At 37.3% G+C, this 14,025-nt stretch overlaps 1 protein-coding gene across 7 annotated transcripts in view; it reads right to left on the bottom strand.

The window, feature by feature from the left end:
- Positions 1-4,891: 4,891 nt before the first annotated feature.
- ELAVL2 (ELAV like RNA binding protein 2) overlaps positions 4,892-14,025 on the bottom strand; it is a gene marked incomplete at both ends in the record, with an annotated part of 129,568 nt that continues 120,434 nt past the window's right edge. For 3 of the 7 annotated variants that reach the window (XM_082657528.1, XM_082657531.1, XM_082657529.1), the window contains 3 exons: positions 4,892-5,222; positions 5,823-5,861; positions 13,214-13,439. In XM_082657528.1, the coding sequence (XP_082513654.1) occupies positions 4,892-5,222; positions 5,823-5,861; positions 13,214-13,439 (596 nt within the window). The remainder of the gene's footprint in view (positions 5,223-5,822; positions 5,862-13,213; positions 13,440-14,025) is intronic. The other 4 variants (XM_082657532.1, XM_082657530.1, XM_082657534.1 and 1 more) reach the window with 3 other exon arrangements.

Below are 14,025 nucleotides of genomic sequence, written 5' to 3' on the forward strand. Positions count from 1 at the left end.
CTAGTCAGCATACTTTTAATATTCAGGATATTTTACCATGAGTGCTTTGCAAGTTGTCACTCCATATATTATATGTTTAGAGAGAGCAAGACCATCCAGCCAATTCCTCCATTAACCTAACTATTCACACAGGCAATGTCTTTATTGTGTATAATAACGTTTATTTTGCTTCAGAAAGGATATGGACAACTTAATGAACAGAAGAGCATCTCAAGATTGACTAAACTAAATGATACGGATGCCAGATTGAAAATTACACAAATGAGGGACTTCCCTGGCAGTCCAGAGGTTAAGACTCCACGCTTCCACTGGAGGGGGCGCAGGTTCAATCCCTGGTCAGGGGAACTAAGATCCCACATGCCCGAGGGGCACGGTCAAAAAAAAAAAAAACAAAATTAGTAACAAATGAGCTAATAATCAATCCAAGAAAGGAAAAGCAGAATCTATAAGAAGAACAGAGCAGGTTCACTCTTATGAGTGGTAAAAGGGTTTGTAACAACTACAGCAAGTTAGCTGGACACCTGCTTCCAGGTGGCATGGCAGGGTGGCTTGTCTGTTCTCACTTCTAAGTAACAGTTTCCAAGAAGGTAAGAGCCACATCTTGCTCATTTTTACAGACCCAGGACACAGCATAGATAACCAATAAACCTGTGCTGAATAACCAAAAAATACTTCTGTTTATTTCTATGAACCAGAACACTGGAAAGGTTCATTTCAGTAACCCCATGTCAACAGGCTACCTGTATTAATGTGTAGATGTTTTAGTCCTTCCAACCTGAAGGGAATTGAGCCCACTTTTGAAAATTTTCAGAGAAAGAATACAAACAACAGTAGAGAAAAAAATGAACCACTTGCTGAAATAACTGAGGCTATAAATGCTCTTCAAATAATAATCAATTCTGTTATAATTCTAGCAATACTTTTGTTCTCTTCCACTGTTTGAGGATCCAATATGGTAATACAGGCATAAAGGATCAAAACCACTGCCTCTTTTTTTTTTTTTTTGTATTTTCTACCAACAAGGTATACACATACTGTTCTAGAAGTATATTAAAATGTCAACATACTTCTTACTAAAGTATATGCATTTTTTTATTTCTAGGTACCCCTCTGAGTGGGAAATTACAAGTTTCCACTACATTTTTTTTGATCATCGCATAAAATAAGGCTAGGACACTTGCAATCTGTTTATTTTTTAAAAAACATTAAGGTTTAATTGCTAACACCTTTCCTCAAATCAGATTATAATAATGTAAAATGATGTTAAGATTCAAAATTTATACTGGCTAATCTAACACTGAATTGTGATAACCTGGATGATTTGCAAGCATAAGGTGAGAAGGAATTCTGAGGAAAAAAACTTATTTCCTCAAGCACACCAACAGTGTCACAAACCTTTACTGAGAATTTTCCCCTTATCTGCTCAAATATAAAAGAACTGCTGACATGCAAACCAGTCAAAATACTGATAAGCATACAAGAGGAGAGAGGTGAGGGGAGGATGTTCCAAAATCACAAAATTAGAGTATTGAATTCCTGTAATAAAAAAGGGAGCATGGAGATTTGAGATTAATTGCATGTTGGAAGAAAAAAAAATTGTCTTGTCACTCAGCTGAGCTCTTGACTACTAAACTGTGAATTCAGGACAATTACTTTTAGAATGGCTTTTTACCAAAAAAGCTGACAGACACAATCAAATTAAAAGAAGCCATTTAGTATACTTTGTTTAAAAAAAAAAGAAAAAAAGCACTTCATTATCGTATCAAGTTTTCTTAAGTTCTACAGAAGTAGAACCTTTGTATAAAAGATGAGCAAGAAATATTTTCCTTCCTCCACAGATCTGCTAAGGATGCTTACCAGGGCTGAATATATATGTGAAACACAGCGTTGGCAGAGGTCATGATTTGTACACGTGTACTACATACATCAACCCTAACCTAATGGAAACTGAGTTTCTGATTTTAGAGGAGTCTCTTGATAATCTGGCATTGGCAACAAAAGTTACACTCAACAACAGTTGATTCTATGGGTGAATTAAATCTTGCCAGTGGCAGCAGAGTAAGTTACCTTCCTTCTATTTGGTTTTTCTTTAGCTCAAGTAAATGTGTGAGGACAATTTCCATTTGTTTAAAAAAAAAAAAAGTTAATGGTTATTCAATCAGAGGTATAGAATGATGTCAGCATCCAATTACCCAAACTGTACAACTAGCCAATGAAAGCACGTATCCCTATAAAAATTACCCATCGAGTTAATGTTTGAAAGCTAACTTATCAGAAGGTGTCATTCAAAAAAATTTTTTTGCACATTCTACTTCAATTAACATGCCTTTTGGAATACTTTACATAACACTGCTTTCAACTAAAGCTCTGAGGGAACCTCTTAACTCAAGAGAGCAAGTTTATTAGACTGAGCACAGGAGCCCCAAAAAATGTATAAAGACCTACTCACCACACTGTTCTTTCCCTTCAACTTTGTTTATTGATGTACTGAACATGAAAAAGTACAAAGAATCCAAACACAAAAGAAAACATGTACAGCCTCTTAAATACTCAACAGAATATATTTTCTATTCCAACAGATGTGAATTAAGTCATACTGTACAACTTCAAATAAATACCAGCCTTACATTTTATTAAGTGCTCTGATAAACACTGTAAAGTGAAGCACAATTTGCATGCCCTCTCATCAATGCCTTGGTTTGCTACAGTAGTATAGGAAAGAAGCATGTAGCTGCTGTTTTCCCGTGAGGGAAACCTTATTTTTTTTAAGTATATACATGTATTTTGTTTTTTAGTTTTTTTGTTTTTTTTTAAATGCAGGTTAACTCTGACAATCTAAATGCACCTAAGGATATGAGAAAGTGCTAAGCCAATTGATTTCTGAATAGCATTGAGTGGGTCAGCATGAAAACTCGCTTATTCACTTTAGCACGCGCCTCACAGTATATGTACTGTACTATACTGAAAATTTTTATAACTACAATTTTAAATAATAAAAATAAAACTCAACGCAACTGCAAAGATAATGTACAACTATGTTATGCATAGCACATTGCCTGTTCTAAGGGGAAGCATGTGAGCATCTCAGTTTATACAAAAAGCAGGACGTAACTATATAGTTCTCAGTGCATCCTGATGAAGGCATTTTTGCCTTCAGCTTTTTTGAAAATTTATTATAAGCTAGATGCTAATCAGAAAATATTTTGTATTTTTTAAAATTTCTTTCATACATGGTAAAGACTTATTTTATTATTTCCCCAAATAGTGGTTTAAGCATCATACAAAGTTAAATTTCAATAGCATACAGATATTTATGACTTTTGTATGAAAAATGTAAGGAAATTTGTTCAAAACCTATGGTTATACTCATTTTTTTTTACCACAAACATATTTATAAACGAAAATGTAGCATCACCATAAACAGCTGAAGCTAGACTATCTACAGACAAAATTAGCAACAAATCTGATGCACTGTAAATTCAAGTCCTCAGGACAACAAAAGTGATTAAGCAAGACCTCAAATAACAATGTTAATGCCATTTACAAAGGAAAAAACTGATACAAAAACATTCAAAACCTGAACATCACTTGGCATGTAAGGAAAAAAAAAATCAAATTAGCTGAAAGGTTCATAACACAAGGTCTTATTTACATTACACAAAGCTCAGGTGTTAGCCTTGAACATAACTTTCAAAATACCTTCAAATATATCCAACTCAGATCACTTTTGCCGATCTGCTGCAGTACAAATCATGTGCAACATCTTTTTTCCTTAAGACAAAACAATTCTTCAAACAATACTGCAAGTACATCACTAAACACCATGAGCTCTATCTGAAGGGATTTCTTTAGGAAGAACAGATTTTTTTTCCCCCATCTCGTGGTAATTTAAACTTCTTGCCTGCTCTTATATATTCTTTTGTAAATTTTTTTTGTTTCAAAATCACAAATCAATGTGAGCCACCTATCACATAATAACCAGGATGATCAGACGCTCCACTGGTGATTACAAAAACGAAACCAGCAGTGTTTCCCCCATTGATTCTACTCCTTTCATACAAAGATCTCAAAAGTATTTTCTACATCATAAATCTTTCTAAATTTTCCAACCACTGCAAATTTCCTGGTAAATTTTAAAAGCTCACTAGGTGTCATATGAAGAGATTTCTCAAAGTATTCAAGTCAAAATATTTGTTCCAGGACCAGTAAAAAGTTTCTCCAAATTTTCTTTTTTATAAAAATAGATGCTTTTTTTAAACCCACATCAAAGAGGCTCTTATCTCTTTGGCAAGGTACTGCTTTACGAAAAGTTCTCCAGTATTCTTACAATAAGCGTTTATAATGTAGCCCCCCTTCCCCAACCCAAATCATAATTACAAAATAAATACTGTTTTTAACTTCATAAATAAAAATGTAAACTTCAAAATACTTTTCTCAGACATAACAGCAATGCTTTAAATGTAAACCAAACACAAAGCTAATCAGAAAAAGAAAAAAAAGGGGGGGGAAAGACACAACCAACTAAAGAATTACAACACAAAGCCTCAATATTTACTCACAGGTTCAAGGCAGTTATGTAAAAAGAAAAGAAATGTCTTCCCTTAGCTGAAACACTTTAAAAGGTCCACCTTCTTCAAAGAAGGCAATAGAATGCAATGTGACAGGTAAAAACCCTGTACCTCTTGTCCATATTCAAACATAAAAGATATTTAAGAAGTTTTAATTCAAATACTAGCAATAAAAAATCTCACATATTTCTTAGGATGCTAAGTAGTCGTTTTATCCCATCTCAACACTGACTTACAAAGACATTTACTAATGTATAAAGTTTCTCTTAACTTGCCTTTGTTGTATAGTTTTCATATATAAATGGACTGAGGACAAGAGCTCATTAGGCTTTGTGCGTTTTGTTTGTCTTAAAGGAGACCTGCAGTACTCTGTCTCCCAGACGGTATCCATTGAGGCTAGCTATCGCCATGGCAGCCTCATCATAGTTTGTCATAGTCACAAATCCAAAACCTTTGCATTTATTGGTGTTAAAGTCACGGATGACCTTCACGTTGGTGACAGCTCCAAAAGGCCCAAACATTTGCCACAGGATACTCTCATCTGCGTCAGGAGCCAGGTTGTACACAAAAATACACCACCCTGTTCCTGGGTGCCCAGGGATATTAATTCCAGCCAAACTGGTCATTCCATCAATGGTCATTGGAGAAAACCTACTAAACAAAATAGGAGAAACACACACACACATGCACACACACACACACACACGCACGCACACACACGCACAAATAGAAACAGAGGTTGGTTACAGCAATGGACTTAATTCTTTCCCCTTTCCCATCCCAAGAGTTTCGGTAACTCCCCTCCCCACAACAGATACATACAACTATTTGAGGTTTCAACCAAAGTCGGTGTGTGGCTTGCAGTGGCATGCTATAATATCACGGTATTAATAAGTTATGAAATGGCCACATATGCTGTATTGAAAAATATTACTCACAATAGCAAAGAAATAAATTTGGAACTGGCTTCATGAACTTAAGCAGGACTGGGGGCAAGAAGGACCAACACAGACAGAAACATGCTATAACGTCGCAATGCAAGAGAAAACAAATAATGGGGTTTTTAAAGGCCAGGTGGCATCCAGTGGTATAATAATATTCCTTGAGTCAACCGTGCTTCAAAAACAGCTTTTCATTAGGCTGTACATGCAAAAGAAAACCCAACACAAACTTATGAAGGGTGTCACTCCCCAAATCAAAGAAACTAGTCAATTATGGGAAGGGATTATGGTTATCATGAACCTCTATCATTACCTCTTTACTCCATAAGCCATATTGAGCAGATTGTCCAACCTGCAAAACACACATTTAGCAAACTTCAGTTTTTAATTTTTCCCCTTGATGTCCAAGAAAGCTGGGCTCGTTACTGCCATCTTCCAAGGGGATTTTTATATATTAATTGTATGTGAAGTCTCAGAACAGTGGGGCTTCTTACATTTCTGAGAGGATGGTACCCACTGCCATAATACAGTAGCTCTTCCAATGGATATAGTTTATCTCTACAAAGGTCAGGGAAATCACTGGTGGTCATCTGAGGAAACCCTTTCAAGAGGAAATGTGGAGGCTCTGGAATACTTAACATTTGGGTTCTCACCTTTTGCAGGCAAGTTCTAAGCACTCCACATGCACCTACATGTCCTTATATTATTTTTAGTTTTCAGAGCTATTAGTTCCTGAGTATCATAAGGCACTCAGATTAAGGGACTTGCTCAAGGCCAAAGAGTTAGGAAATGGTGGCATCGATATTCAAATTCTGCAGTTTACACAGAATTCCATAAATTTCCCTTCAACCCCCCAAATACAAAGGACTTTCATTACTTAAAATCAAAGTGGTGTTATTATAGGTAAAAAGAACCTTATAGACAACCTCAGCTGAACCTCCCATTGCTCAATGTATTCAGCTGAGGTCCACAGAACCTAAGACGACAGACTCACTGAGCAACAAAGCAAGGACTTCAGACCCCAGTCTGACGCTTATTTTGATTGTCCTACAAGAAGTATAGTCCCACTACTCAGGGTGTAAGAAGCAGGTAGATAGAAACAAACTTAAGTGAGCTTCTCTTAACAATTTTTTTTTTTTACGAAGTAGATGGCGGTGGGTGGGTACTCTTTAAAACTCTCTACCCTTTTCCTGTTTCAAAAATTAAATTGATGTCTTTAAGCACTTGATTCTTCTTGCTTTATCAGTTTCAAAGAGACCGTTCCAATGTTCCACATTTGTGCAATGAGTACCAATCAGTGACGTGTGTTTAGAGGAGGTAGGCATAACTGAATACCTCAACCGCCACAATGTTCAACACTCTCCAAGTAAGACTCTGGGTCAGGAGAACATTTTTTTCTTTAACAGCCATGAACGGTTAAGTTTGAAAAATGTTTCAACCTTATTGTCTAACCTGTGGCCTCAAGTGAGGCTAGAGCACACATGAGAAAGCAACTCCTCCTAGTTTCATAAAAGCCTCAAGACGCCTCCTTCTGGTCTTTCAGAACTGGACAAAGAATCTTCACAGGTTCCTATTCCCAATTACCTCTGTACATTTGTGTGTTTCGTAAAATTAAAAAGAAAGAACCGAGCTGACTGTAATGCAAAGTACTATTAAAAAAAAAAAAAGGAACAAATCACAGTGACAAAGGAGCCTCATCTGTGTGTGGTGTGTGCCTTGTCCCTCTACCCTCTCAGGAGCAGGGACAAGTTCATTACTCATCGTACCACTAATCGTGGAGCACAGACAGATTGGGTCACTACAGGTTTACAATTAGTATCTGTTGACCGAATCAAAGCATTGAGGTTACTAACATTACCCTTAACTGCTTAATCCAGAGTAAGAACTATCAGAAGGGCAGACTGGGGAGCCTGTTTGCACATGCAAGGGAGAGAGCACATGTATGGAAAAAGTACACAGGTGGGAGGGGGATTTTGTTTTGTGCAGAGGTAATGAGTATAGTCAAAGATGCCATACCCTTACACTCCAAAGTAGAGGCCACAAATACCAGAAATAAGGATGCAAACAAATTAGTATCATCAACAATAAAGTAATCTGATATAGATAATTTCATAGAATTGCTGAATGATCAATACAGAATGCATTTGGCATATGACACCAGTAGAACAGAATAGCATATTGAGGTCTGCTTCCAAAGTACTCAAAGGCTCAGATGCAGAGACACCAAAACAGAGTCACATCATCTCTGCCCATTAATTGTGCAGACTCTATCACCACCAGCTTAGGACACTAACCAAAGTCCAGAGACAGAATCTCCTAAGCAGGTTTTCAGTATTTTCTAAGTAGGGTAGAAACCAAAACTGCCCCAGAAGTGGATTACATGTGCTAAAAGGAGAGATATCTCATTTCTCACTCTCCACCCCAGGATTCTCCAGGCAGGAGGCCTAGGACTTTTATACTAGGATCTCTGAGGACCCTCTCAATGAGCCTCATATTTGCCCTACCTGTGAAATCCTGTGTGATACCACAATCCTGCCCACTGATATCTTCACTCAATATTCACTTTAGAAAAAATTCAATCCTACGCAATTCAAGCCAAGTTATCTGCCTCTCCCTCTCTCTCTTTGCTCTCCTTGCCCCTCCCTCCTCTCCCATCAACAAGGAGGAACATGGCACCTAAGAAACAGGACCTAGGCAACACTGAAAACCCCCGCCTGCCCACAGCTGGACCTAGCAGTTTACCCTGCTCTCAGTGCCACACACCCACAGGAGCTGGGAGAAGGCAGTGTGTGCTCCACTAGGGCACCATGTACCCCAAGCCTTGTAGAAGTTGGAAAACTGTCAATTAGGCAGTTAGCTCAGACACAAGGACCACTATTACTCTCCAGAATTATACATTTTTTCTGGGTCTGTCCAGAGTTCAGGGACAGCCATCTTTTGCATGTGATCATTTAATGACAGAAGCCAATTTTTAGTGGAGACCAAGTTAATAGCCTCCAGAATGACCTAGGAGGGGTGTGTGTGATGATATACAGCTGTATGGCAAATAAATATTAAAGTGTCCAATACAAATTTTTTCTAATTTAAAAATAAAGTATTCTTTACTCATATTGAATAAATGTACTGCATCCAAAGCCCTCACTCAGTCCCCATGCATCACATACTCTCCTGAGGGAAGACTGAGCGGTCCTCAAAGGGAAAGTGACACAGTCACCTGGTCTTTAGCATGGGTATAATCCACTTTACAAATAACACGTTAAGTGGATTTGAAGGATTAGATTTAATTAAAACAACCCTCAAAGAAGAGGTAGTTTTAAAAAGATTCCTGCAAACAACAAATCATCATCACCATCATCACCATCATCAGAGGGAGGATGACACCAGTAAGGAAAGCCCAAGTAAATAAGAAAAGAGAGAGTTGATTCTCTCTCCTACTCCTAGTACAAGCTACACTATGCGGTTAGACAAAATAATCTAATATGTCTCACATGAAGTCAGACAAGAAATTCCAAATTATCAAGATCATAATTTTATGACTCTTGCTTTAAAGGTATACTATTTACTAAGATATTATGTAAGTGAAAAATGAGCCAGTTAGCATGATTAGCAAAACACTGATATATTGTTTATTTCATCCTTATTTTTATTTTCTGTTTATGATTAGGGTTTATGAATTAATGAATATAATAGCACAAGCCCCCATGTGCATATAGTTTATGACTACATGCCTAGTTTCTGATTATAAGTGGGCAATATTTTGAATAGAATATTCCCATTTCAAAGCTAGATGTTTGTAAGTAGAGAGTGAAAAGAAGGTACCTTCCCAGTTTCCAAGAAATTTAGCTGACAGACTATGGGAGGGCCTACACGCAGGTAGAAGGGGAAATGTCAGTCAAAGTGAGAAATAAAAATATACAGAGAGATTACTAATGGGTAAGAAAAGAAAACTCTGAACTCTACAAATAATGGTTCCCAAAACCTCACTAAAGATCACTGACCAAGATCTGCTTTGAATTTAACCCACAACAAGATCATCAACTCATCTCCTTATCTAATTCCTGTAAACAGAGGAAAAAAATTATTCGGGACGATTGATACCAGTTTCTTCCCAAAGTAAATTGTGATAGTGCAACCAGCACATGCCTTAAATGAAACTCAAATGCTGATTTAAAAGGCTCCTTTAAAAATGCATAAAGGCTTATTATAGAAGCAGGCACACAAGCCATTAGACTAGACCACATTTAATAAAATTAAGGCTGCTCCACAAGTAGAGAGATGAAAAAAATTTGGCTGAAAGTTTAATTCAGATACCATGTCCCAAAAACATACTTAAGGGGCTTAAATTACACTATCCATCCAAATAAACAAGGCCGGTCTTATTTTGAAAACTGTAGTCAATTAAATAAGCATATTAGATTAGCAGTGCTCATGTTAAAATAATTCTCTTTCTAATTATTCATATGGGTTGACTGAGCCATAAACCTCCCAAGCCCACTTTTAAACTTAACTCTTATTACATGGATTTTAATTTTTTTTAACCTTAAAAGATAAGGTACATTGCATAAATATTAAAAACATCCTTGGCTATTAATATTTATAACTTGTATTCGCTAATGTCTCTCAACTCCCGAGGCACTATGACAACATAAAAACACACAGTGCAAAATTTTCTAAGTGTTCGCAGGAAGGTGACAAACTCAAGGCTGAGAGCATGAGAACACAGATACTAGAGACAAAAGATCTAGGTAATGACCTAGGCCTGAACTACAAAAGAGCAAAATACCAACAAAGCAAGCCAGTCCTTCAATTCAAGAGTCCTTCTGAGATGAAAGAAGATTCAACCTTAATTCAATAGAATAAGAAAAAAAAATCAAGGTAATGACAGACCAGGTTCAAAGATATTAAAGAAAAGCAACCAAATACACAACAGGGTAAACTTAAAATCTAGGAATAAAGGCTCTCAATTTCTTATAACACTGAATCTAAACCAAACACCTTCACTGAGCTCAAAGACTAGTTCATAATTTATTATCTGAAGATGGATTATGAGAAATGGGGTGACGTAGACAGGAGTTAAGAATCTGAAAGTACAATAAACTTCTTCCCGATTTTCTGAAATCCAGTTTCCCTTAAAACAGACAACTCTTATTCCCTTTTTCCAAAACTTCTTTTTATAGGAGATAAGGAATGTAAGAATCGCTAAGTTAATTACATACGGAACTAAAAGATAAAAGCACAGAATGGGCAGAAGATAATTTTTAAAATATTAAATTTGATCATCAGAACATCCTGTAAAGCTTTACCGAATTAAAAAAAAAAAAAAAGCATGCAGGGAGGGGGCTAGATGATGTTGAGAGCAGATGAAATAGCTATCAACAACCTAATATTTGAGTCACCTACATGCCTTGTCATTTCAATAATCAGGCATTTTCCTGGAGATCCTATCATTTCAGCCCTCTTGCTCAATCTTTCTCAGAATTCAATCTTGATTTTAAGAGCACAGTTTTACTCAGTAACTACCATAAAACAAAAACCAGAGGTTAAATTGGGAAACACCAAAAATAACAATTTAAACTAATACAGCTTTCTACTAACATCAAACATCTTGTATTTTCACAGTATTAAAATCAACCAGTAAGTTTCAAACAACTTTCCTCTACATAATAAGCTCAAAATTCTTTTCTAGGCCCCAAAGAGCTCTGAAGTTAACTGGATAGGCTGCCTAGGAAACACCTCTAAAATTCCTTCATGCATGTCTGTGCTAAATTTGCAAAAAAATATTACTCACTTAAGATGCCACACAGGAAACCTACAGGCAGAGTTAAGAAATGACTGTGAAATTTCTTTCTCCGCAAGGGCGAGGAGCAAGCAGCCCCATGCATGTCTTCCTCCAGCCCAATCACCAACCACCACAGTCAAAAGTGGCAGTGTTCCCTTTCTACCAATGTTTTTTTTAAACCTTACAAAGTTAAAGCAGAGAGCGAAGTGAACACAAGGCTTAGTCAACTGGGTACCAAGTCATACAGCTCCAAATGGAGCCTCTGACAGTAAACCCTCTTCTCCCAAGGCAAAAGCCACCCTAAGTAGGAAATGAACATGGTGTTTACGGAAAATTTCTTTCTCATACCTCAGGTGACATAATTTTTTTTTAAAGGAGATATTTTACTAATTTTTATCTTTACTCTCTTCAGCACTCTAAAACACCTGAATGAAAAAAATGCATGTGATTTAAGCTAGAAAACATGTAACTCTTTATTAAGCTAAATTTGTGATTATATTTTTGGTAATTAACTATTTTGCTCCAGCAAGGAAATAAAATTGATATTCACTGGTGATAAAAAACAAAACAAAAAAATACTAGCATGGAGGTTACATGGCATTATGGCTGCAGTATACCATATGGCCAAAAAGGATATTAAAAATGTTACGGAAAATAAAAAATGTTTATGTCTCTGTGTTCTGTTTAACATCTAAAAGTCACCATTCTTCTCACATGCAGATTAGGGGTTTTTTTAAGTGACTTAATTTGGTTGTTGCCCCAGTATTAGAATAAAATTTGAAAAATCAGAATATTTATACCCATCTATGAGACAGAATATCCTCTTTGGGCTAAAAATGCATGGTCATTCTATGGACTATAGAGAGGTTAGAAAACTACCACCCACGGGCCAAATCCAGACTGCCATCTGTTTCTCTACAGCCCAGGAGCTAAGAATGGTTTTTACATTTTTAAAGAGTTGTTTAAAAAAAAAAAAAAGACACGCATCAGAGACCATGACCCACAAAATCTGGAATATTTACTATCTGGGCCTTTACAGGGGTTTGCCAACCTCTAAACTGCAAGGAATAAAAACCTAAAAAGGGAAGAAGGAACTAAATTATAAAAACGTAATGTCATCACATAAGTTAGGTACCCTTAGTGGTGCACATATTATAAAACGAAGTAAATGAAAGAGCTTGACCTAAAAATTAAAACACAAGGGCTTCCCTGGTGGCGCAGTGGTTGAGAGTCTGCCTGCCAATGCAGGGGACATGGGTTTGTGCCCCGGTCCGGGAGGATCCCACATGCCTCAGAGCGGCAGGGCCCGTGAGCCATGGCCGCTGAGCCTGCGCATCCGGAGCCTGTGCTCCGCAACGGGAGAGGCCACAACAGTGAGAGGCCCACATACCGCAAAAAAAAAAAAAAAAAAGAAACACAAGAATAAGATCTTAGCAAGAAAAAAACTAAAAAGGGTAATTTGAAAGCACTGGAAACAGTTAAGAAGACCCCCAGCATTCTGTAGGTCAGGGTTTCTCAACCTCAGTACTACTGCTGTTTGGGGCCAGATAATCTGTTGCTGTTGGGGGCTATAACTGTACATGCAAGGTGATTAGCAGCATCCCTAGCCTCTCCCACTAGATGCTAGTGGCACCCCCCACTCAAGCTGTGCCCACATAAACGTCTCCAGACACTGCCAATGCCCCCAGAGGGGCAAAACTACTCCTGGTTGAGAACCACTGCTGTAGGTTATTGTCCTTTTGTCCCCACCCTGGATATTTGCAACAGACCCTATTCCCCAAGTAGGTTTTCTCTGTGCCCATAAGAAAAAGAAAGAAAATAACAATAATAATAGCAAACCGGAGACCCTGTCCGTAAAAGTACTGGACAATGAACCTGAGAGTTCTGAGTTGAGTAGCTGGGCATAAGAACCAGACCAGACTTACCTAAAACGCTGTGCCTGCTGAGCTAGTGGTCCTGGATACCTTCTGTTTGGAGACTGGTACAGCTGGGAAAGGATGGCCTGATTTGTTTTTTGGCTTGGATTATTAGCAAACTTTACAGTGATTGGCTCTGTGGCACCAGGAGGTTTCTGGCCATTTAGGCCTTTGATAGCTTCTTCTGCCTCAATCCGCTTGTCAAATCGAATAAACCCTACACCCCTTGATATGCCTATGGTAGATGTGGGTAAGGATTTGGGAAAGAGGGAGTGGAAGGAGACAGGAGGGAGAGAAGAAAGGATAAATTAATTTTTCCTTCTCAAGAACATGTTTTCACCCACATATAACATCTGCCACAAAATCACATGAGGAGAAAAGTTTTACCTTGACTTAGTAGCAATTCAGTATAGCGTTACAATTTTGTATTTTTTTAAATACATGAAATGCATTAAATTAAATTAACGCATTTTAAAGTCCATTACCACATGCTACCAATAAGCCAAGAAGAAGAAGAAAGCACACAAGCATATCCATGTTTCCTTTCCCCACCTTCTTCTCTCCCTCTCATGCACTCACACTCTTTAAAAAACTCAACAGTATGCCTGACTTGTACTTTTCAAATTATGCTACTGGACAAACAGTTCAGAAATGATGGGCACAGTAGCTCTTTTTCTTGTTACAAGGAGAACAGAAACAGACATTTGTTAAAAATGCTAAAAAGCTATGCTAAAAATATATGCACAGTGGTAGAAAAATATATTTCAGCTACATTTTTAAACAATATAATTCTACTTAATCATATTATATAGGAAACCGAC

This window comes from Grampus griseus (genome assembly GCF_964374135.1).
Source record: "Grampus griseus genome assembly, chromosome: 6".
Classification (NCBI taxonomy): Eukaryota; Metazoa; Chordata; class Mammalia; order Artiodactyla; family Delphinidae; genus Grampus; species Grampus griseus.